At 47.5% G+C, this 24,825-nt stretch overlaps 1 protein-coding gene across 3 annotated transcripts in view; it reads right to left on the bottom strand.

The window, feature by feature from the left end:
* Large1 (LARGE xylosyl- and glucuronyltransferase 1) overlaps positions 1 to 24,825 on the bottom strand; it is a 493,847-nt gene that overhangs the window by 351,099 nt on the left and 117,923 nt on the right. For 2 of the 3 annotated variants that reach the window (XM_071609558.1, XM_027940415.2), the window contains one exon: positions 9,456 to 9,643. In XM_071609558.1, the coding sequence (XP_071465659.1) occupies positions 9,456 to 9,643 (188 nt within the window). Of the gene's footprint in view, positions 1 to 9,455; positions 9,644 to 14,438; positions 14,456 to 24,825 lie in introns of those variants that run through there. The other variant, XM_071609559.1, reaches the window with a different exon arrangement.

Here is a 24,825-nt window from a genome sequence, read left to right as displayed (position 1 = left end):
GTTCAACACAACTGCTGGCGAGATGCAGCCAAATCTGTTTCACAGGCCATCAGTGGAAACAGCTCTTCCCTTTTCCAGTCTGGTTGTAGCTTCAACAGTGCATTTTCTTTACAGTTCCCAAATCTTCCACAAAACAGTTTTCTATCTTTTTTCCAAGCACAAGGATCTTATGCAGATACATGTTTATTGACTGATGCAGCTGGAAACAGCCATATCTACTGTGGCTCAGGGTGCATGTTAAGCAATAATAACAGCATCTTAATATTAACTGGAGCTATGATATTGCCACCGTCCTGGTAGGAATGCTGCTGTGGATGAAAACACTCATTCAGAAGGATTTGATGAACGAATTTCAGATCTTGAGGTCAATGTTCTGATCAAACTCTCCTACAGTGAATATCTGTCCAAACAGTGAAGTATATCAGGAAGGAAAAGAGGGCGTGCAGTTATGCCGAAGCATTGAACATCAATCCCCAAAGAAAAGTTTCATGCTTAAGAAGCATTTGAATTTCAAAGTTAAATAGCAACATCAATTCATAAATCCCAAAGGTGAGTAAAATTCCTCTCATCTAAAAAGACTGCAAAACCTACCAAATCACTTCAGATTTAGCTACTTACTTAACTACCTGGATTTGCATAGGCTTAAAAAACAGAATCACGTACCCTGAAAAGTCAGCCCATCATAAGTGAACTACCTGGTGAGTTACCAGAAAGTGACACACCTGTACAGTCATCTCACAGGTTAAAAAGGAAGTTATTAACAGCAGCCTGAAGTCTTCCTGCTGCCCCAGGGCGGTCCACCATGTGGACTGGTAGGGACCTCCAGCAGGCTCAGAACCTGAGCAGATAATGAACTTAATGGAGTTGGAATCACTCGATCTTTATTAGCTTGTGTCTTCTTCATTGCTCAACACTGTATCTTCATTTTCCTGCTTCACACCACTGCACTACATAAATACGAAACTATTCATGTACCTTACTACTCATGGACACTCTCTAGTTTCCAGTTTGTGCACTACCATAAGTAATGCCGACGTGAACCTTCAGGACGAGTCCTTTGTGCACAAGTACACTCACTCCTGTGTGCTGCATTGCTGGGGAGAGAACGGATGTGTCAAGGGGCATGCTTGGCTTTACTTGATCAAGCCACAGAGCTTCCCAAGGCAGCTATACCAATGGCCATCTTTTAGTTAACATTAACCCACTTACTTAATCATCAAAAGGTCTCCCTGAATCAAGCATCCTTCTTTTGTCAAATTGGTCCCCCAAAACCAAAATAAATGAAATCACCACCAGGACTTCCAGACCTTCCTTTTTAGAAATCCTTAACCCACCATTGGTTACTGATTAAATGCCTGTGACACACATATTATTATGACGCCAAATTCTATAGTCAATTCACAATGATACATCTGAACATGACGCTTTTTTCAGGGGATGGGAACTTTGTTGGATATTTAAATATCAAATTAAGATCAAAGCTCTGTAAACTCCAGGAAGGATAAGATATTCACATAAGAAGTGGTTGGTACAATGTCCTTCACTTTGTCCCCTAAAGGACAAAAGAATGGAAAGGATGCAGGAGAAGGTGTCCTGATCACTATAACCTGTGAATGTCACCTCATATGGCAAAGGGACTCTGCAGGTACATTTCAACCCAGGATTTCACGACAATATGATTATCCTGGATAATCTGGGTGAGCCCCACATAACCACAGGGTCCTTACAAGAAGAAGGCTGAGCAGCCAGGCACGGATGTGCACACCTGTAATCCCGGCAGCTTGGGAGGCTGAGGCAGGAGGATCATGAGTTCAAAGCCAGCCTTAGCAATGGCGAGGCCCTAAGCAACTCAGTGAGACCCTGTCTCTAAATAAAATACAAAATAGGGCTGGGGATGTGGCTCACTGGTCAAGTGCCCCTGAATTCCATCCCTGGTACCAAAAAAGAAAAAAAAAAAAAGAAGAAGAAGAAGAAGAAGAAGAAGAAGAAGCAGCAGACAGGTGAGTCACAATCAAAGAGGGGGAAGTGTGGATAGAAGCAGAGACCCAAGTGAGGGCAAGATGCTACTCTGGGCCCTGGAGATGGGAAGGAGCCCTGGGCAAGGGCTGTGGGCAACCTGAGAAGCTAATACAGGTCAGAAGCTGGAGTTTTCCCTGAGACTCCAGAAGAAACCAGCCCCAGGACATCCTGACTTGAGCCCAGGGAGAACAGTTTTGGACTTCTTACCACTGAAAGGAATGTGGGTATTTTTTAAGATACTAAGCTTATGGTGATTTATTACAATAACCATAGGAAACTAAAAGAGAATTTCTCCTTATCTGAGGGGGACATGTTCCCAGACCCCCAAGGGATGCCTAGACCTGCAGGGAGTGCAGAGCCCTGGGGATACTATGATTTTCCTGCACACACAGACACCAATTTAATGCCTTTTCTATTTGAATGAAGCACGTATCAGGCTCTGTGGTCATAACTTTTGCAGTCTGAGGTGTGACAGCAAAACGAGCATACATTTCTTCTTATTTCTGTACAATTTTACAGAGAGAAGATTCATTCTTACTGCAGATATTAGCAATGTCAGCATTCGACTTTATTTTTTTCTTAGTAGAGACTTTTCACCCTTTCACTTAAAGTACTTCATGGATTTTTTTGGCCTGTGCAAACTGAAATCACCACTAATTTTGTACTTTGGGGCCGTTATTAAATAAAATAAAAGTCACTTAAGTGCAAGTAATATGACACTGAAACAGTCAATCTGATAATTGAGACAGAGACAAAGTGGCTAATGGGTGGGTAACATATACAAGGCGGATCCACTGGACAAAAGAATAATTTGTGTCCTGGACAAAACAGCAAACTGAGTGAGATTTCACCATACTACTCAGAAGGGTGTGCAACTTATAAATTGTTAGCTGGGGGTACTGCTGCACAGCTGTAATGTCAACAGCTTGGGAGGATAGATCAGAAATTCAACGCCAGTCTAAGCAACTTAGCAAGATCCTAAGCAAATTAGTGAGGGCCTATCTCAAAAAAAAAAAAATACAATACAATAAAAAGGATGGCGATGTGGGGTTCAGTGGTAAATCTCCTCAGGGTTAAATTCCCAGCACCAAAAAACAAAACAAAACAAAACAAAAGAACAAGACCCAAAAAAAAATTTGTAAATTCTTTATTTCTACGATTTTCCATTTAATATTGCCAGGCTACATGACAGGCTACAGTTGTCTATGAGTAACTTAACTGGGTAAAAGGGGGCACTACTATTTGAGCTAGGAACTAGAATTTAAAACAAAACAAAAAAACAGGTTCCCTGATTCCTGGTCCAAGATCTTGTTATAAGCTCTTCTAGAAGATTCAGCCAAGTGATCCACTGGTCATTTTCTCCACTCTGCAGAAGGGCCAATATTATCTTAAGATTGAAGGTTGGGTACAAGAAAAACAGAGGTCATCGCAGCAACCCCCTCACAACCAACAAAACTGAGGCGCTCCACTGTCCTTTTGGATGCCAAGACTTCCATGAGACTCTTTCTTGGTTCTTTCAGGAACACTATAGTAATCGCTGCCCCACTGTGCGCTGTGGCCCTGGAGCCATGATGCCACTGACTCTCAGCTTCACATTTGCATTCTCTGTAAAATTTGCTCAAGTTCAGCACTAACAGCTATTAAGCACTAGCTAGAAGAGCTCTTCATTTTTGATCCATTAAAAAAAATCAATACAACTTTTATATTACACTTTGCATTTCATTTTGCATTTAGCATCTTGGGTTCTTATACCCCATAATATCCTTATTAAGTGATACATCCAGACCATTGGCAGGAAGGCAGAAATGGGCTCTGCTGCCATCACAGCTGCCACGTGGCCTAGCCTCTGGGGATACTGAAGCCCCAGCAAATTATTCACTCTTGCCTCTATAGTCTGAGTTCACAAAGCTTCCAGCACATTCTCTGGGCTGAGGAATGGGGGCAGTGCACACAAACCTGGGACAAGCCCACCTTGGATGAAATGCATTCCTTCTCCCCTACTCTGCACCTGTGCCCTGAGACTCTCAGAATAATAATGTAAATAAAAAGCTTTAGCTTAGAACTCGTTGGTCCTCAATCCAACTCTGCAACACAGTCAGACGGCAGGACCCCCTTCCTTTCTTTTGAAATTTATTGTGATGACTCTCAAACACGTTCATTCCAAGAGCAGTTTGAGTTGGAAAGACACAGTGTTCAAAATGAATACTCTACATTTGCTCCTGAAGCTGGCTTTAAATGTTCAGCACTGCAGGCTCTGAAGACATCCGCTTTCAAATAATGCACCACCCTCCCTGACCTGCTACCCCTACCATGGGAGGCTTCTCACCAGCTGTTTGAGTTATCGGGGGGGGGGGGGGGGGGGGGGGGGGCAGCAGGTGTGAACAATGTTACCAATGGCTTTGAAGCCCCCACATGCTACCTCAGTGATAGCTGAACTCCTCCCCTTGAAAGGACCTTACCCCACAAATAAAACCTACCATCCCACCAGGAAAGGTGATTCTGGTGGAAAGGAGCAGGCAGATCTGAATCCAAATGGAACTGATCATGGGTGGGATTACTCAAGTCCAAGAATTCACATCACAGCCCAAAGGAAGGAGAGGTTCTGAGGGCCACGTCCCCAGGTCTCAAAATCACAGATGCTCATGGCTCTGGGAGCCCAGTGGTGCTTGTTCCCCTTAAGCAAGGGAAGTGTCCCTCCAGGTGGTGTTTGGAAGGAAGAATCCTTTCCAGCCAGCGTTTAGCAAGGACCCACTCGGGGTGAACGGTGAGGGCGGGGGGCGCTGGAGATGGAATGGCCAAAACTGACACTTATCACAAGAAAGTCCCCGGCGAGTGGACATCACACCCCATCAATGATGAATGCTGGCTTCCACATGAGGCTGATATTAGGGAGTAATGACAGGGAATGTGGGCCCTGAAGGAGTTAGTGTGGCAGGGCAGACAATGGAGGGACATCAGGAGAGCACAGCAGCACTAGGAGCCACCAGTCAACAGCAGCTGCCAGAGACCAGGACCGGAGGCAGCAGGAAGGGGCATCCCAGGGATGGCGGGAGGAGGGAGAAGCAGGAGGACAACACTTCAAAGTGCAGAGTGGAAGTCTCCGTGGCTGGGCGGTCACTGAGATAGAGGAGGGGGACGGCGGGTAGTGGGGAGAAGTGGGGAAGGTGGGTCTAGGAACTTGGGGTTAAGGTCCAACAAAAACACCACCCGATTAGCATCCTTCACCTGCAGTCATGTTGTAGGGACAGCCGAGGCAGGGCACCCAAGACAGCAGGAAACAGTTTTATTTGGCTGCAGCCAGGTTCAGAGGGCACAGGTTTTGCTGTAATCAATCAATCCCCTGAACCCTGAGTTCAGGGAGTTTCGGAGTTTTATATTCAGCGTGTAAGGGGAGGGGCTCAGAAGTTCACAGTCTGCAGAAGTTCACAAAAAAGCAGCTTTTTCTTTCACTGTTCTGGGCAAGTTAACTCTTCAAGGACAACACCTGAGAAGGGGAAAGCTTCTTCTCCCCTTTCTTTCCTCCCCCTGCCCGCTGTTACCATGGAACACAGTTATTAACTTATCTTAAAAATGTAGACATCTCTGTGAAGCCCAGCTCAAGGCCAGAGACCTTGTTTGCACAGTTCTACAAAGTACTATATTGGATACATGTTTGTGATAAACCTGTAAGGGGTGTCCAGCACCTGGAGTCTGGAGTGCTGGTATCTTCTTGGCCAGTGGCCAAGTAAACAGGGTGACATAAAAATAGGAAGTTTATCTACATTGGACTCTTGCAAAGACTCTTTTGCTGACAGTCCTAAAATCAGCCATGGTGAAGATTTCTGGAGAAGCCCAGTTAAGACTTTTCTGTGGAGAAAGGGAGTGCCACTTCAGTCACTTGGCCATTGACAAATGGCCCCGGGAGCCAGGATCTCACCTCCTCCCCACTTGCCGGAGATCTATTAGGAAGGGCCTTCTCACCTGAGGGCCATGTCTGCTTCCCCATCAGTCTTATGCATTGACCTTGGTACCACGCTTAGGACAAATCTCCGCCCACTTCCTCTCCTGTCATCCCCCCCGCAAGTGGAGAAAGTGTCTAGTTATTCCAATTACATCAGCCGCTCAGAATCCCAGCCCTGTCTGTAGAGGTTGGCAGCCCCACACACGGGCTTCATGTGGACAACTTCATTCCACACTGAAGGAGACAAGTGGCACCACTGTGCCCAAGTCACTCAGCTAACCTAGCTGACCTGTCCCCCAGCCTGCCTGGCCTGACCCCATCAGCTCCCTCCCCTCCTACTGTGCTGCTCCAGGTAATCCAACCCTTAACCTCAGAGCTGGAAGCAGCTGCATCCCAGAGGGAACGCCTGGCTCTGCTCTCAGGAGACCTTGAAATTAAACAGGCTTGGAAAAAAAAAAAGTGAACCCCCACACGGTGAGAGTCATATGGTTATGAATCCAGGCAGCCGCTCGGCCCTTATTTGTGGTTTCACCTGCCACAAAGTCAAAACTCCAGGGTGTCAATAAAGAGACCACAAGGCCACGGTGATGCCCAGTTCCCAAGAGGAGCCTCTCTGCAGGCCCAGGTGTCCTGGCCATCAGCAGGTACTCTGTGGAGGACAGCCTTTGGGTAACTCCTCAGCCTCTTCTGGGGTCCCCAGTCAGGTCACAAGGGCCAACCTGTGCACTTGCCCCCTTGCTGGACTCCCTCCCTCGACGCAGGACACCTTTAGTGTATTTTTCACAGCGTTTCTCTCCCTCCTGGGCAACTTGTTCCAATTTTGGACAGATGATCTTCATTATGAGGACCTTGACATCGGGCTCCCTGCACATCCCTCCACAGACTTGGGGGCCACCAGAGCGATCCTCAGCTCTTTCAGGTGACAGCCTCTGACTATTGGCTGAGGCTGACCAGGTACACCCTGGGCCTCGGCCGCTCCGGCATCAGCAGCCCTGGTTCTTTCTGCTGTTCCGTGTGTGACCAGGTTTGGAGGGCACTGCCATGCACCTGAGCGGGCCGACTTGTCTAGATCGTTTTAACAGCATGGAGCCCAGAAAGAAACGCAGCAGCCCATCTGTGGACTAACTGCCGGGTTCAGAGGCCTGTAGCTGGACACTTCTATTAAGGTGCCCACACGCCCAACGCCTGCATCATGCAGTCTGTGACGCCCCTAGCATGGGTTTAGTCTTCAGTGTCCTGTGGAAGGTATAATCCAATCTGTGTGTGTCACCTGCAGTATTTCCTCAATGCTCCCAGTTTCCCTTAATTATCTGCCAATCTGGCGAATCACACTAAGCCAGTGACCACCGTCACTCCAGCACCCAGGGCTGGGCCTGGAGCATGACATCCCCGGGTCTTTAATGTCAAACCATGAACACAAACCATGAGTTCCTGGCTCCACCTCCCGTCTCTGCTCTCTGGGAACCCACACCATCGGCCACAGGTGGCCACCCTCCCTCAGCCTCCCTTCAGGTTTCAGGCAACCCCCCGTCACCCTATAACCTGGAAAATTGTGACAGGGCTCAGGGTTCCCTCATCAGTCTCCACCAGCCACAGGGGCTGGTTTCAGTACTATAACTCAGGCCAACCAATGAGAAGCAATATTGGGCAAGGAGGAAGAAGGTGTCCTTTTCTCTTGGAATTGGTGAAGATAATATGCAAACCACAAACTGGCTCTATGTAGGAAAATTCACCCTGAGAGAAACCAATAGGGATACAGAAAGACCTGGCTACCAAAACATCTTTTGAGCCCCTGGATCCAACCCTACCTGATATCGGAGCACAAATCAAAATTCAACAACTTTCCTACAGAAAAACATGTGACACTCTTGTCACACCCCTTTCCCAAATCGAACACCTGAGTGAAGCCCAATCTATAGAAAAATCTTAGACTCTTGAGTCTAACGGGGGCTCCCTTGTGACTGGCTTGGAGGCCTTGGGCAGATCACCAAAACCTAGATGCCATCTGTAAAACAGGGATATTAACTAGGATCTGTGTAGGGTCATTGTGAAGAAAGACTGGGGTATTCAGTCCTCACAAGGCCTGGCCCTAAGAAGAGCTCACAATACTCGCTGTTCACACTGTGGCATCGGCACCGCCACCATTATTGTTCGGTGACTATAATGAAAACCAGTTTGGTTACCCTGCAGAGCGGCGGTGTCTCCTCTCATTACACCGACAGGAGCCCAGTGGCCTCAGTGCTCTGTTGTAAGGCCTCCTCCTCGCCCTCTTGGGGAGCATGCTTCCTCCTGTCTCTTCTAAGTAGATCAACAGCCAGGTGCCCTTCCTCTGATCCCTTTGCAGAAGTTCACCATTCAATGCCTGGGCATACCCTACTCCATCTGGCAGCTCAGATGACCAGTCCAGGGATGTAGCTAAGGGACTGGAGCCGTAACAGGGGTGTGACACTGGGCCCCAGCACTGGGCTGGGAATCCTGACCCTCCCTGCTGTGCTAGCACACAGCTAGCTCCCTCCACCTTGCTCCCATTCACTCTGGCGAACTCAAGGCCCATCTCAGGAAGGGAAGAGGAGCTCCTAATTAAAAGGTAGCCTTGAGCTGTCAATAAAAATATGCATAAAAGAAATGTTTTAAAACATGGAAGTGACTTCCTTGAGACATATTTTCCTTTGAGTGTTTTTTCCCTTATAATTCAAGTATGGGGGAGAGAAATATAAAGAAAATCTGCACCTCAACATCGCCATTCCTTCTCCCCAATGCTGGGGCGCCATCTTGGAAACCCAAAACACTGCCCTGCATTTGAGATAGCTATCTGGACAAACGGCGCGTCCAGTCTTTCCTGTGGACCTCTGGAGAGTGCCAGGGATGGTCATTTATATTTATCTCTTTGAGGAGGGCCACTCTTTCTTGCATCCTGTGCTGGGCTTCTGGGGATGATGGATCATCTTCCCTCCCCAGTCCGGGCCTGACACTCCAACAGACCTCTCCCACGGCAGCCCCGCTTCCTCTAGCAGAACATGCACCGCTGTGTGTGGGAACCATTTGTTAAGCTCCCTTCTCCTCCAGCAGCCCCGGGGTGTCCAGCACTGGTATCTCCCCATCCATCTCAGCGCAAGGTTGAATGCGGACATCAGATAACACCAAAAGGCTGAATGTGTGAAGAAATGAATGAGCAGGTGGATGGGAGAGTGGGACACTGTCTCCCCAAAGACCTGGTTATTCTCCACGGTTCAACCTCCCCCACCATCAAGCAGTGAGCCGTCCGACCCAAGGGTGCTGGACTCGGTGTGCCCACCATCTGACCTCACATTGGTGACTGTCTCCCAGCCACCTGTGCAGCCTCAGCCAGGTCCTTTCCTGGGACCAGGCATCCATTCTGACCTTCTACCAAACGCGACCTTGCCATCAGATGGCCCTGAGGCCCTTTCTAGGACCCTCTGACAGCCAGTCTTCCCTTCCTTCCCTCCTTCCCTCTCTCTTTGTCTTCCCTTCTTACCTTCGAAGCTCCCAGCAAACAAGTAAATCCAGGTGATGGCCGGGATACAGAGCAGAGTCAAAGAGGCAGCCAGGAATTTCCGTCTCCCTCTGCAGATCCCCAGCATCCTCTCAGAAGTGGCAATCCCTAATCCCAGCGCCGTGTCTCTGTCCGGAGCATGAAGTCCTCGGTCTCCCTCATAATACTTTCTGAAAGGAAGAGCAGAGAGGGAAGGCTGAGTCCTTGGCATGGTACCTGGACGCAATCAGCAGAGGAGAACCGTCCCACAGATCCTGGATTAAAGAGTTCTCTGGTGGATGACTTCCTGCTCATCTCTGTCACAAGAGATGACAGAGGTGGCTGCAGTCTATCCAAACGGAGACAGTTAAATACATAAATAAGGGTAGCATGCATATGCACAGGTGCTTCTAACACAGGTTAAAGGAGAATTTAGTTGGCACCTGTTACCTACCAAATACCAGCCAGGTGCTATGTTTTCACAGACTAGAACACAGGTGAACGTCAAAGAGCGTAACCTAAGGAGACAGACCAACAAAAGACATGGGAGCTCCGAGAATGTGACAATCAAGAATTTCACAGACCACTATGAAGAGCAGGTGCAGGTACTGATGGATTCTTGTGTGATCAAGATGGCAGATGGTCCCTGTCGCCAGTCAGAGGGACTGTCAAAGGCCCCTGAAGCAGCACAGGAGCACATGCAAAGAAAAGGAGATCAGCTGGGCCACAGCATCCACCTGCATGCACCTGAACCCCAATCAGCGCTGAAAATCTAAACACCAGTCAGGGGGGACGGCCTTCATAGCTTCTACCTTTGATAAGGGAAGAAGAGCTATATCCATAGAAGTATGGCAATGACTAGAATGTGCAGAGCACAGACAGGAACAAACAGATAATCTCTATCCAGCCTGTCCTTAGACCAGGGCAGAAATCTGGCCATGATGTTTTAAAACAAGAGAGGAAGTCAAGTCACATGGAGCAGAGAGCCGTGATCTTCCACCTGAATATCTGATCATAAAACCATGTGTATGACATGGAAATGGAACCCGCAGGCCACAAGGTCTCATCTCCACCAATCCCTAACAGAGGTGTCACATGTCTACAGCTGGCGCATGCACCCATTTGGACTCCCTGACAGAGGAGAACCACCCACTGAGGACAGTTACAGAATACTCCCAACTCCCAAAGAACTGCTGTGTGTGAAATCGCCGCTTTGGGTGTCTGCTCCTGTATTCCTACGGGTACCCTCCTCTCTGCCACCACCTCTGGGCTCCCCTGCGGTGGTCTAGAGGCACTGCCTCCTTTCCCCACCAGCCTCGGAGTTTCCAAAAGAGCTCTGGATTTTCCCCACCCCATCTGATCCTCCTTGCCCCTTAAGACTCAAGCAGACAGCCTGTCGCCTGCAGACGCCCGATACTCGTCTGTTAAAGGGAAAACGGAATCAGATTCTAACCAGGGCGACGCTCTGAAGCGTCAGGAGCTTGCGTTCAGCGTGTCGCAAGCGGTAAACACCTAACGGGGCCCATCTCGCCCGTCCACCCCGGGCTTTCTTCTGCAGTCAACGGAACGGAATTTTCTAAACGTCCTTCTTTTGAAACAGATGAAAGACCCCAGGGCTGGAGGGGGTGAACTAGAAAGGGAAACTCAAAAAGCAAAATCCTCTTGAACCAAGAATGTTGACTGGAGACAAGTCCCCCCAGGGGACTGGAGCTGGGGACGACAACAGACCTTGCCCACACACTCCACAAGTCACAGAGAATAAGGGCCACCAAGCTCCAAGACTGTGGGCAGAGGAAGTGGGGGGGGGCAGCGGGGAGAGGGCAGTGCCCTCAGACAGAGAAGTTCAAGTCCAGCTACTGGCTCCACTGGCTGGCTCCGGTGGCCTTCATTTTATTCCTCTATCAACTGAAGCAGAGCTATAGATGAATTTAGGCTTTGGGGGAATGCAGCATGGGAACCGAACTCCACTGAGTTCATAACACAGAATGTTATTAATACTTAAATAACATTTTTAAAAAATAACCCTCTAAGATACTCGTTTCCCCGCTTTCTCCATCTGCTGAAGTTAATTTCAAATTGCACGATTTGTACAGAGTTTTGAAACAGAGTCTTCGGAGGTTGGCCTTTTGCGATAACACTGGGATCTCCAATTAAACCCAGCAGGCGAAAAATCTTCCTTCGTGGATTTGACTTTCCAGTGACACCTCTGTGTACTAAAAATAGGTTTTAAGGAAAATCTCAACTGATATCAGACACTATTCCAGGAAGTCAACACGGGAATCCACTCAAGAAGAAGGAAGGACCAGGAGGTCAGCTGAATTCCATCCCCAAAAGTGCAAAGGTGGATAGGAGGAAGGCCAGCCTCCAACCAGCTACCTCCATTGCTTCCAAGTGGACAGGAGATCCCCCACCTGCTATCCCAGGTGTCCCAGAGGCCTCACGAAGCATTCCTGCCTCAACTCCAACATCCAACTCCCTGCCCAGCATGGTCAGTTAGAAAAATCTACCCCATCTGTCTTCTCCCCTCTGCCTTCACCAATGGAAAACACATGTATGAAGAACAGTGGAGGAACCACGGATCTGTTAAGCCACAAGAGCAGGATTTGAAGCTCAGTGACTGACAATCACATGTACCCCTCAGTCCAAAGTAATACTATACAGATGGGCTAATAGCTACATATTTATACATACCAAAAAAAAGGATTTACATATTGAAAGTTATCACTGGATATAGATTTTGAATAATTTCATAGTATATGAATATACATTTCCCAAGTTTTATACAAGAAGCATGCATTGCTTTTATAATTTAGAACTACATAAAAACTTAAATCACTATGTCTTGTTATACGGCCTGCAACTCAAAATACCTCGGTGCAGACCCTGAGGTCTATCTGGGATGAGCCTTAGTTTCCACCTAGGTGCAGGGAGTCAACATCTGTAGTATCCTAATTCGGAACACACCCTCTGGGGGTGCAGTTTACCATTTGAAAGACTCCAGTCAGAAACCCACATTCCAAGTGTCTGCTCCAGCTACTTCCCATCAACACCAGAGGCTGTCTTTTAATTAGCATCATGGATGTTAGAAATGACTTTTTCACGGGTGCGTTGTCTAGACATGCTGCACCTGAAGAGGTTGCAAATGTCGGTGGAAAAAAAATAAATCTAAGAAATGAAATGGCCCAAACACTTCAGAATCACTTAGGATCCCAAACCCATCCTAGCTGCACACAGTAATTGAAGGATGAGGGCCACTTATTCCTACTGAAGATCTGATGAATATTGACACTCACACCATGTCACCCATTCCTTCTAGAAGGTACTGTAACATTGCCTAAAGCCAGCTGGACCTCACTGAGGTTATAAGGAAATGGGTCCTACAGCAGCAAACCCCCAACAGCTATTAGTTTCTTAATTATCGTTGTTTGCATTGTAACTATCATGACATCATGCCTTTCCCCTGGCTATCCCCTCAACCCTGGCCCTGTCTTGAATACCTTCCTTTCTCGCCTGGGGCTGGGGACAACTTTCAAGTCCTTGCTCCTCCTCTCTGAGGAGGCCAGTCCTGGAGGCTCTGCTTCCCTGGGAGTCTAGACTCTATCTGGAGTCAGTAGCACATCCCAGATCACTTTATTGCCATCCACCCCTTTCCTGTGCAGTAGCTGAACTCCCTTCCTTAGACTACAATCCCTTAAATGCAAAGGATGCAGGTCTTCAGTGTTGGTGTTGAAGCCCCTCCCTAAGCCCAGCCTCTAACTCCCAGGAAGGTTCACACTTGCCCACCTGTTGAACCAACAGCACCAGCATGGCTGGGATCTTGCAGGAAATGCAGAACCTCAGGCCGCACTCCCGCCCTGCTGAATCAGAATCTGCACTGCTAAGAGGCCCAGGTGCTTCCTGTACACACGGATGTGGGAGAACCCTGTGCTAAAGCCCTTAGCAGCTAACTGGTTACCTCCAGGGCTCCTGAGCGCCCCCTTCTCCCAGTGCAGGGACTGAAGCTAAGCTAGAGCTCTCTAGTCCTAGACTGTGTTCACTACATTTATCACAATGGCTTTCCGGCAAGTGGAAGCAGAGTTCCTAAAAGAAAAAGTACCATTTTCTTAACGAACAAAAGCGTCCCTTGGACTAGCAGTGACTCTGACGACTCACATGGCAGCTTCCCATCAAAATCTCCTCTGATGTTTGAACCATGAGAGAAGAGCACCAAGACCCCCCGCAGAGGCTTCCAAGCACAGGGCACTGAGCGAGATACCTGGAATGCCGGGACTCAGATTCTAGTACTGTTTTCTGTACAAACCCAAAACGGCTTCTTTGGCACAGGATACCTGTTGTACCACCCCATCTCTCCAGTGGGACCTGAACACCATCGGGCAGGGCCCTTCCATTTCACACATTGCTGTTTTGTGTGTTACTGGCACAGAGTCTGGCTTGCAGGAGCGATCAGTGAACAGTTATTGGCCAGATGGACTTCAAAGTCCCCACTCCTTAGTGATTCAGGGTCCTTCCCTGTCCTTGTCATGGTCATTTGGTCACTCCTGGCCATTCTCTCCTTCGTGAAGACTTTAGTTTCCACCTCACATTCTCAGAGCTTTCTTCCCCCCATCCCAATTCCACTGTAAAACTGCCCTATTCAAAAGATTCACCACTTCCCATGAACAAACCCACATTTGAGAACGTGTGATCAACAAACGCAGCAGAACATCAAAATTTTCAAATGCCATGCCCCCAGCCCCCTCTCACCCCAAGGCTGCCATCGCACACACGTTTCATGGCCATTGGGAGCCCCAATCCACTGGGTTTCTTCAGCACTCTCCAGCCAGGTCTAGATTTTCTTTACTCTCTCTCCTTCAGCTTAGAAGCCACAGCTCATTATGAGTGAGCCACAGCCTCCCTCTGTAGGTTCTCAGGCTCAGCCCTCCTCCTTTCCTGGAAAAATCCAAAGCTTCAGAAGAATGCAACCATGCTTGTTCCCCATGGCTTTACCTTGGAAGCCAAATCAGGTGGGCCATCTCACCACAGGGCGGGCAGATCTGTCCCTTTGAGCCACTTCTGATTTCAAAGGAATAGTCAACTGCTCAGACATGCACTATCTTTCTGTGGTATCTGAGTTTCTGACCTCTGAGATGTTTATTTCATACATCTTGTAAATTCCAAGAATGTTCCAGGATCAGGTAGGAGGGCCACGCCTTCCTTGTCCCTAGGGAAGACTCCCCATGCCAAAGTCTTGCAAATCACCCTTCCTGCTGAGGACTCCCATATTTATTTTTCTAGCCTGGCTGCTCTAATAGAGTTCCAGATACATATACACAGAGGTCTCCTTCCAATGCCCACTGGATAGATCCTCATGCACCTCAGACCTAAACTTCTCATTTCCCCTTCCAAACATGCTCTGCCTAATATTTCTACCCCATAGAGGGCAACACCACTTCCTCTGCTGCTTAGGCGAGACACTTGGGAGTCAGTCTCAACTGCTTGCTCACCCTTTCCACCTTTTCCAATCTGCACACCCTCAAACCCAAACATTTTTACCTCTGAAATATGCCTCTGATGTATCTACTTCTCTCCATTTCTGTGGCCACCGCAGGGACTGAAGCCACCATCATCTCATGTGTATGCCTACTGCATCAGTGACCTCATTCAAGTCCCAATTAAAAGTATTCAGAATTTCTCATCAGCTCTTAAAACAAATCCCAAACCCTGCCTTGTCTCCAAGGGTCTGCCTGGCTTGATGTCGGAGATCTCTCCAACATCACCTCTGGCCACTGTCCCTTTCAATCTGCCTTACTCCATTCACACTGACCCATTAGCTTCTGGAACATGCCTCGCTCGGAGTCTTCACAAATGTTTTTCTGGATTCTGGAATGCTTCTTCCCCTAATCTCTGCTTGATGGGATGCTTCTCATCCTTGAAGCCTGCATCTCGAATGCTAACTGCTCAAAGAACTCTTCTCAGGCAACTGTGTGCCTGAGGAGCCACCTCCCTTTGTGCCTGTCACTAAGCTATGAACGTTTCCCTCAAATTCCAAAATTATACAATTATTTGATTGATTACGCGCTTGATGGCTGCCGCGCCCGCTAGATTTTAATCTCCACTTGGGCACAGACCATGACAGTTTTACTCATCGCATACCCAGGCACACAGACAGCAGTCACTGCATATCTTTTGAATAAACAGACAAATGAATGTGCCTTCGGGTCCCTTGCAGTCACTCTGGTATTGTTTCAATAAACCTTTTTTAAAGGAAAGCGTGCCAACCAGCTGCCTGACTGTCTACCATGTGGAACAGGAGAGAGGAAATCTGCTCAGTGCATCAAGAGGCCCCTGAGGCATGGTGTTCCCTTCAGACACCCTCGGGTGCGTTTGAAGTCACCCCTAAGGTTCACTTTTGGTAACTTTCCCTCCTTGCCCTGCTCCATCGGGGAGAACATGCTGGAAGCATCTGATGCCTGCCACTGCGTCTCAGCACGTTAGGCCACATGCCTCTCCCTCCTCTGACAGTCCTTGGCCTGTCAACCTGGCACACCCGATTGCTTTTTTCATTTGGAGAATGGCACTTGGCCTTGGAGGCACTGTTTAAAAATTGATCATGTGGGCCCAAAGAGTAAAAGCCACATTCAACATGCCCGGGGATGGACATTGAAAACTTGGGAGTTCATTGTGTTGTAACAGCCATCAGGTCCACGGCTGCCAACTCGGTGTATCTTTATCCTGCTGTGAAGTCCAATTCTCTAGCTTCAGGAAAACGTGTCCTTTTGGTCTCAAAGTCACTGTGATGTCACAGATCAAGGGCAGTAAGCTCACCAGGGCCTCCAACACGATCTTCCTCCACCCATTTTCACTCAAATCCGTGGTGACACAGGTTGCTTATCACCTAGAGTTCTGCCTGTCTCCTCTCATGAAAAGCAACTCCAAGGCCTGCTTTGCATTTAGCATGGGCCTCACAGCATTTCCAAAGCACAGGGAGTCAGGAGACCTGGTTCCAGTTATCAGTTCTCCACACCATGGCTGCAGGAGCCCGGCAAGTGGTTCAGTACCCAGGAGCCCCTTATCAGCTTGGTGTGACAGCCCACTGTGACATTAAAGTGCTGTCCCAAGGATCAAGGGAGATCAAATAAAATCCAAAATGTGATTAAATAAGAACCATGTGAGAGGCTGTAGGATTAAAAATGAAAATGAAGGGATTGAATTTTAGCTGCTCCTCCAATCAAATTCTAGGGATAGGACTGACATGATTGGCTCCTTGCATTGACATCCACAAATCAGGAAGAAGAGGCAAGGGAACTAACAAATAGGGGTGTGCCCTGGTCCTGCTTCAAGGCCATGTATCTTGATAAAGGGAGAACTACTAAAAAGGAAAGAGCTTTGGTCTTACATCTGGGAAGCATGAGTGGAACCTCTTCTGAACACATCATTCAGTATGGTACTGCTCTTTATGAATGGACCATTTCTATCCTTTAAAAAAAAAAAGATATTCTATGAAAAAATACTTACACACAGTAATGTTCCCTTACCCGCACTTTTGCTTTCCAGAGGTAACTAAAACCATGGTCTAAAGTATGAAGAGGAAAATTTCACAAATAAAAAATTCCTAAATTTAAATTGTACACCATTCTGAGTGGGGTGATAAATCTCATGCTGTCTCATTCTACCATGCCCAAGATATGTGTGAATCACCCATTTTCCCAGAGTATCCATGTAGTATATGCTACCCATCTATTGGTCACTTAATAGCCATCTCAGTTACCAAATGGACTGTCAGAATATTACAGTACTTAAGTTCAAGAAACCCTTAAGTAGTAGCCAAATCACAATGCCTATGTCATTCACCTCTCTTCATCTCATAATGTTGTCACTGTATCATCTCACATCATCACAGTAAGGGTGATTCCAGCACCAGAAAATATTTTGAGATCCAGAGAGTCCCCATTCACTTCACTTTTGTTATAGTATATTGCTATAATGTTTCTGTTATTATTTGTTATTATTATTAATCTATTACTATGTCTTATTTATAAATTAAATGTCATCATTATTACATGTATGTAGGAAAAAATAATATTATGTAAGGTTTGGTATTACCCATGGTTTCAGGCATCCACTGAAGGTCTCCACATGTATTCCATGCAGACTAGGTGGAACAACGAATACCAGGAAATGATTCTCTCACGAAAAACCAATATTTCTTAGACAAGACAATAGCTAATTTGATAAAACCCATTTGGTTCCCCATAGTCATCTTTAAAAAGGGTGAAAATAAAGAGAAATTAATTTCAATCATATATTTTACTACACCTAGTGTGTCCGAAATATTAGCATTTTAACATATAATTAATACAATCTTTTTCCCACACCTAGTCATTGATATACAAGTGTCCCTTAACTGACAGCACATCTTGTAACTAGCCCTGTTTCAAGTGTCCAACTGCTATGTCTGGTGGCTTCACTGTTGGACAGTGCAGGTTTAAATATTTCAAGACTCCATATCGTACTGTTCAGGGATGGAAGTTCAACTCTAGGGTTGACAAATTGGTTGAGGCAGAGGACCCAGGAGGCTCTGCAGTAATGCAGGGTGGATAAACAGCAAGGGCAGGGCCAGAGCACTGGATTTAACTGGATGGGAGAGTGCTCAGAAAAGAGGAAAACACTGGGTTTTCAGGATACCCCGTGCCTTCTGACACTTTCCCGTGGCTTGATTCACTCAGTTTGTACAACTCATCCGTGAGACTCCACTGGACACCAAAGGGCACAGAGGCTCAAAGAGGTTAAGTGACAAGTCACACGGCTCAAAAGGACGGAACTGGGAAAAACCCCAAGACTTCTGACTTCAATCCATGTGCTTTCCTCCGTATGGTAACAAAGGCCTCTAAGGCCTGGCCCCCGCTGACCTCTTCTTTCCAGCCTCACATCCCAGCGTGGCCTAGATCACACCTCTCAACCCAGGAGCACCACGTGGATGAAGGATGCCACATGACCCCACCTTTCCACCTGCTGGCTCATCTAATTGCTCGGCTTCCTCCACACCAACGCCACTCTGCAACAATGGCTGGTACTGCAGAAGGCACTTCAGCACTGGGGACAGTCAAAAGGTCTCCGGGCGTCTGACTTTGCCAAGTCTATTGCTCCACCTGGTGGTTCTCAACCCGGGAGATTTCCATCCCTCCCCCAGGGGGACAAGGAAACATCTTACAAGGCACACGAAAGTGATCCAGACTGAAATGTGAAAAGGACTGAGGTTGAGAATCCACAGTCCAGGGCACCATTTCTGCCCCTCCCTCACTGCAGGGCTCAAAGGATGTGTGAACAGAGCACGTGCTCAGGAGACCTGCAAATTAATGACAGTCACCTTTTCCCCCTCTCTGCCCCGAGGAAGTGAAGGACACTGATCTGCACCCCAGCCAGTTTCCTTAATTTCTGCCCTTTGCACTTCTCCGCATAACCTGGATTCTGTTTCCCAGGGGCCATTTCATAGTGCTGTGGGGAGACGGGTGGTGTAAATGTTTCTCCTGACCAGAGCTCCCCCTGGGTGGCCCAGGTATAGAGGTGCACAGGTGGAGGAGCACAGGGAGGGGGAAGAATGGAGAGGAAATCCAACACCTCCCCTTCTGATATTCACCTCCTTTAACAGTGCATTGGCAAACTGACCTCTAAGCCTAAGGGATCTTTCCTAAGGACATATACTTCCTGGGGTCAGACTATGGCTCCAGGAGAGCTTATTTTTATGTTTGTTTTTTTCCCGAATGTTACGTCAGTCCTCAGTCGTATCTGCAAAGCTCCCCATGGAGCCACCTGTGGGGTGTTTTAGTCTCCAGGTTCGCGACTCTGATTCCAGGAGGGGATGGTGAAACATATGCGCTCACGTTCTCATTCTGCCTCTGTAAACACTCAAGCCTCACAACGGCCACTGCTGAGAAGGCACTTCAGCACCAGCACCGGGGACTGTCAAAGGGTCTCCAGGTGTCTGACTTGCAGAGCCCTTTGCTCCTCCGGGCTCCAAGGCCTACACAGATTTGACGTAAACATCTCGGGTGTCAAAGGGTGCAGAGAAGGCAGCAGCTTCTGCCCAGTGACTCTACCCCCTGCCACTCATCTTAGTCCACAGGGTCCACATCCACTGGGCATCCTCCATTCCTGGGGATCGAGAGACCGATGTGGCAGGGCCTCTGACTCTCAGGAACCTCAACAGAATGTAAGGGACAGACAGACAGACACATACACAAGTCAGGGTCAGGGGAGACACGGCTCTCTGAAGAAAACATCTGAGTTTTCTGAGCCAAAGTGTGTGACACAACTTCAAAAGGTTGAGAGAGAAGTGGTCACTGGAAGAGGAAAGTGGAGGGAAAGCCCAAGGACGAGCCCACACGGCGGGCAGCAGCTGACCACTCCTGCCCAGAGAGAGGGTGCAGAGAACCTGCCTTCAGACGGCAAGGAGGACAGGTGCAAGAAAACCAGATGGGCCTTAAATGCTAAGAACTTGAACTTGGTTCAGGGTCCCTGGGCAGCTCTGGAATGTTCTGGATCAGGAATGAAAGTGTCTGTGTTTAAGAAAACTGACAGTGATGTGAGCACTGAATCAGGCAGAAGAGAAAACACAGGCCCAGAGGCCGCTCTGAAGGCTTCTGGTGGGGCCCTCCCGAGAGCCGTGCCCTAGTTTGGGGACAGTCCCTGTCAAAGAGGATCCGGTCCATCTATAGGCAGCACTGTGCTGAGGGACGGGACCTCTACCTGCAGGAATCTAGGTGTGTTAAAGCAATACTGTCCACTTTTGCTGGGCATTGGCTTGGGGTTGACCTGAGACCCAGTTCTGGTCACAAACTGTGAAAGGAAAAGTCATCAGTCTCTAAACCCACAGGAAAGAGAGTCAGGAAAGCAGTTTCCTGTTCCAATAGAGCTCTTCTTTGTTTAGGTCACAGAAAAAGTCTAAGGGCAATGCACACATCACGGCCAAGGGCGCCCTGCTTTCGAGGATCTTCAATTAATTCTGGTGTGGCCTCCAACAGACACACCCTTTAACCACGTCAGTCTTCCCCTGATTTGGGCCACTTACACATCCTTGTGGCCTTGTGATTGAGAGTGGCTCTCTTCTTATCATAGAAGTTGGTCTCACAGTTCTGGTGAAATTCATAGAACATACAATTAATCACTTCAACGTACAATTCAGCAGCATGCAGGCTACACACGATGTTATGCAATCAACATCTTTAGTTCCAAAAAAACTTTATCACACCAAGAAAAACCCCTTAGCCACTCCCGGCTTCCCTAGCTCTCCTCCCTGGAAACCTCCAGCTACCCTGCTCTGTCTCTGGATTTACTAACTCTGGGTATTTCATGAGTGCAAGGATACAATATGTGATTTCTTGTGCCTGGCTTCTTTCACACAGCTGATGTTTGGGGGTGCCATGTTCTAGTGTGGATAAGCATAGTGTTCCTTTTGTCTGATCATCCATCAGGTGAGGCTATACCTGGCATGTTGCCACCTTTTGGTTGAGGTCTTCAGTGCCACCAGGAACACTGCACAACTACCTGATTGAGAAGAAAAGTTTTCTCCAGGTTCTCTAAATTCTTTGGGCTACACACACAGACTTTATCTTTGTCACTCTGGATGATGACTTTAAACTTGTAGAATCTGTTATATAAGGAGCTCAAGGAACCGTGGCCATTTAGCACCTGTTATAGGTCTGACTCTGGGAGCTTAACAACATTTATATTTCATTTAATCTTCCCAGGACTTGAGTGTTTGTGTATCATCATTCCACAGGAGAGATCAGAAAACCATGGATCACTAGGGGGTGAATAACAGCACCCCACATGTAACACACATAATATGGGATGGAACCAGGATTTTTTAAAACAAGGTAGAAATCGCCTAGCATGTTATCTGGAATGCAGTATTAATTAGTTAGTCAAGTACTCAGTGGTAGTTTACTTCTTCCCTCTCTCACGACTAATAATCCCCGATAGTAATAAATGCTCCTTGGGTGACTGTATTAGTTTGCTAGCACTGCTTTAACAAAGGACCACAAACTGGGTGGCTTAAATAGCAGAAGTTGGTCTCATGGTTCTGGATGCTAGAAGCTCAAGATCATGGCATGTGACTAAGGCGTGCTTTCTCTGCAGGTATGAGGGGCAGGCCTCCTTCCTAGCTTCTGGCAGTTTCTGGGCTTCTGCCAGCACAAACCTATCTTCATATGGCATTCTCTCTGTATGCATCTATGTCCCAGTGTAAGGATACCAGGTCTGATTAGACCAAGGGCCTGACCAGATCCACAATGACCTCATGTTAACTATTAACATCTGCAAAAAAACCGTTTCAGAATAAAGTCACACTCTGAGAGCAGAGGGTTAGGACTTCAAGTAGGACTTCAACAGATAAATGTGGGGGCCTTGCAGGGTGCAGTGGGGAGAGGGTGGGGCACAATCCAACCTGTAACAGTTACCTGCACCATCATGCAAAAGGCAACAAAGAAAACTGGAGTCAGGAAGAGGCATTTCAGTTCCATGCGTTAGAGAGAGGCAGTCCCTACAGATCGCCTGAAAAAGACAGGCAGGACTGACTCTAGGCAGCTGCAGGTTGGACAGGATGGCCCAGAAATTTTTCTAGATCTCCTTTAACTTTCTAAAGGATGTGAAAGAACATGAAGCTGGGCTTCAGAAACTCTACACCAGAAACACACTCTCTACCCTGGCTGGACACTCACCTTCTCCGGGGTTCAGCATCCTAAGTGAAGTAAGCATGCGCTCAATAAACTCATCTGCAGCACCTGAATCGCAGGATCTGCTCGTGCATTCCAGGGTCTGTCAGTGATACACATCCCTCATGTGCAACAGTGCAGAACCTTTCCTGGCTCTGAACAATCTCTCGTTTTCCTCGCTCTGGGACAGAACTCTGAACTGCCACATCCTTGCCACCTTCAAAGTCAGAGATTAAGTCCTGGCACCCAGGCTTCCATAAAAATCAAATTGTTCAGATTTATCTCACTCACATCACACATCAAACAGATGCGGCACATAAAGTAAACAGTGGAGTTAATAAGTGCTAGTTCATTAGTTGTGGGAGTCTCAGCAGAACCCAATAGCTGTGATCACACACAAACCTGCCCCCGACTTGGAAGTCAAGCTAAATGCTTTCCATTTTTATCACCCGATTCATAACCTGGCTGTCTGGCTTTAAGAATCAATAGCCTGGTGATTTGGCTATCCAATAAATTTGTCTTCATTTGGACATTTTTTTCATTTCCTGGGCCACTTGAAGAGGACAGGATAAGGTCAACTGTTGCTCACACAGCATTTGTTTTCTAAATCTATCCTTTCACACTGATGGGATTCCATAAACCAAGAAACGAAATAGACGTCAGAGGCCCCATCCAAAGACCCAGGGAACAGCCAACTGGGAGCATTTGGGACAACTCATTGAGCAGATCACACAGGAGCAACATCCGCTGATCTACCCAGGGCCAGCCGTCATCCACCCAGCAGAGAGTATTTATCTAGCACTTTCCATGTGCCAGACCCTGTGCTCTATGACTCACAAGAACTGCTCATCAGTCTTTCTGGGATAGCTGCTTGGAAATGTGTCCCTGTATCCCACGAGCACACACACACACATAAATACACACAACATATCCACTGCCATGCGCACACGGAGCACTGAAACACAAGCTTTGTGGACAGGAGAAAGCAGCAGGGGCTTAAAGAACCTGCACATGCTGGATGCAGATGATGTACACGCACAGACTCAAGGTCCCTGCGTTCACACCTAGAGAGAGCATGGGCGGGAGGCCCTGCTCCAAGACAAGGCCTGGAGGGGGAACAGGCTCCGACACAGCCATGGCCTGTCCACAGTCACCTAGGGAGCAAAGGACCAGAAGGCAGTCTACGATCTCAGCTCTTGACTTCTTTGTTTGCTACTTCAGTTTTTATCTTCAATATCACCATCAAATCAACTCATTTAGAAACAAAAGTGTTCAAGGCCAAAATACGAGAAGATTCACAGTCCAAAAGCATTCAAGACGTGAAGGGATAAACCTGCCAAGCATCTCCAGTCCTGAAGTTATTGGAACCTAGGGGTAGAGGAGGAAGGGGGCCACTGCTATTGAGCTTGGGGTTCCTTTTGAGGGTGAGGAAAATGCCCTGGAATTAGGGGTAACAATCATAATACAACCCTGGGAATGGATTAACCACACTGAACTGCAGACTTTTAAAGGGGTGAAATGTTCCTCAGTTATAAAAAAAATCAAGGATGCTGGAACAATAAAGCATCTATGCTCCATAACACGGATTAGGTGTCACCAAAATATTCAGGGTTTTTTTATTAATTTGTTCATAAACCAAGGCCTGCCATGTCGCCCTGTGGGGGAGCCGAGGCCCAGGCCCCTGCCCCGTTGACCAGCAGACCCTGGAGCCCAGGCCCAGGCCTAGGACCTCCTCTATCTTCATGTGGCATTCTCTCTGGGTGCCTCTGTGTCAGGTCTAGGACCTCTCTGCCTATCCACACCGGAGCCAAGGCAAGTTTCAGGACTACCCAGCTGACCAGCACACCCATGCTGGAACCTAAGCCCCAGCCTAGGACCGCCCCCACTGATTGGCAGACCTACACTGGAACCCGGGCCTACCCCATCTGCATCTTAGGACACTGCAACCATCACCACAGCCCTCGCCACACAGGAGCCACCACCTTGGGACAACAGATAGGGTCTGGAAGCAGCTGCATCTCCGAATAGGCACTCCACCCTTTGACCCCCATCTCTGAAAGGGACACCCCCACTGCTATCCTGAGTTATCTCCACTACTGCCACCACCTCCTTTAGTTTCAGTAGCGTTTATCGTGGGACACCAGTTGGGATCTAGAAGCCCAACACCAAGGTGAGGTACAGGTAATCTGCAGGGACACTATAAGATTATAAGGTAGAAACTGTAATACCTCAGATCTGCACTGCAAGAAATGAAGACACATAGACAACATGAAAAAAACAAGGGAGGAAAGTGACCCCAAACAAACCAAGATACTATAATAATAGAATCCATGGACAGTGCAGTTGATGAAATGTAAGAGAAGGATTTCAGAATGTACATAATTAAATGAACTGCAAATTAAAGAATGACCTAAGTGAGCAAATACAGTCAAAAATTGACCACTTCAACAAAGAGATAAGAGCGAATAAAGGCAACCATTGATCACTCCAACAAAGAGATAAGGGAACAAATACAGGTATCAAAAGACTACTTCAAGAAAGCATCACCAAGTGACTAGGTCAATTGGAAGACAGAACGTCAGATAATGAAAACAAAAATATACAATCTGGAAAATAAAGTTGACCACATAATGAAGAGGGTAGGAAACCATGAACAAAATATCCAAGAATTATGGGATAAC

This window comes from Marmota flaviventris, chromosome 3, assembly GCF_047511675.1.
Source record: "Marmota flaviventris isolate mMarFla1 chromosome 3, mMarFla1.hap1, whole genome shotgun sequence".
NCBI classification, from domain to species: Eukaryota; Metazoa; Chordata; class Mammalia; order Rodentia; family Sciuridae; genus Marmota; species Marmota flaviventris.
Note: the sequence above shows the minus strand (reverse complement) of the source record. Positions and strands in the feature narration are given on the sequence as shown.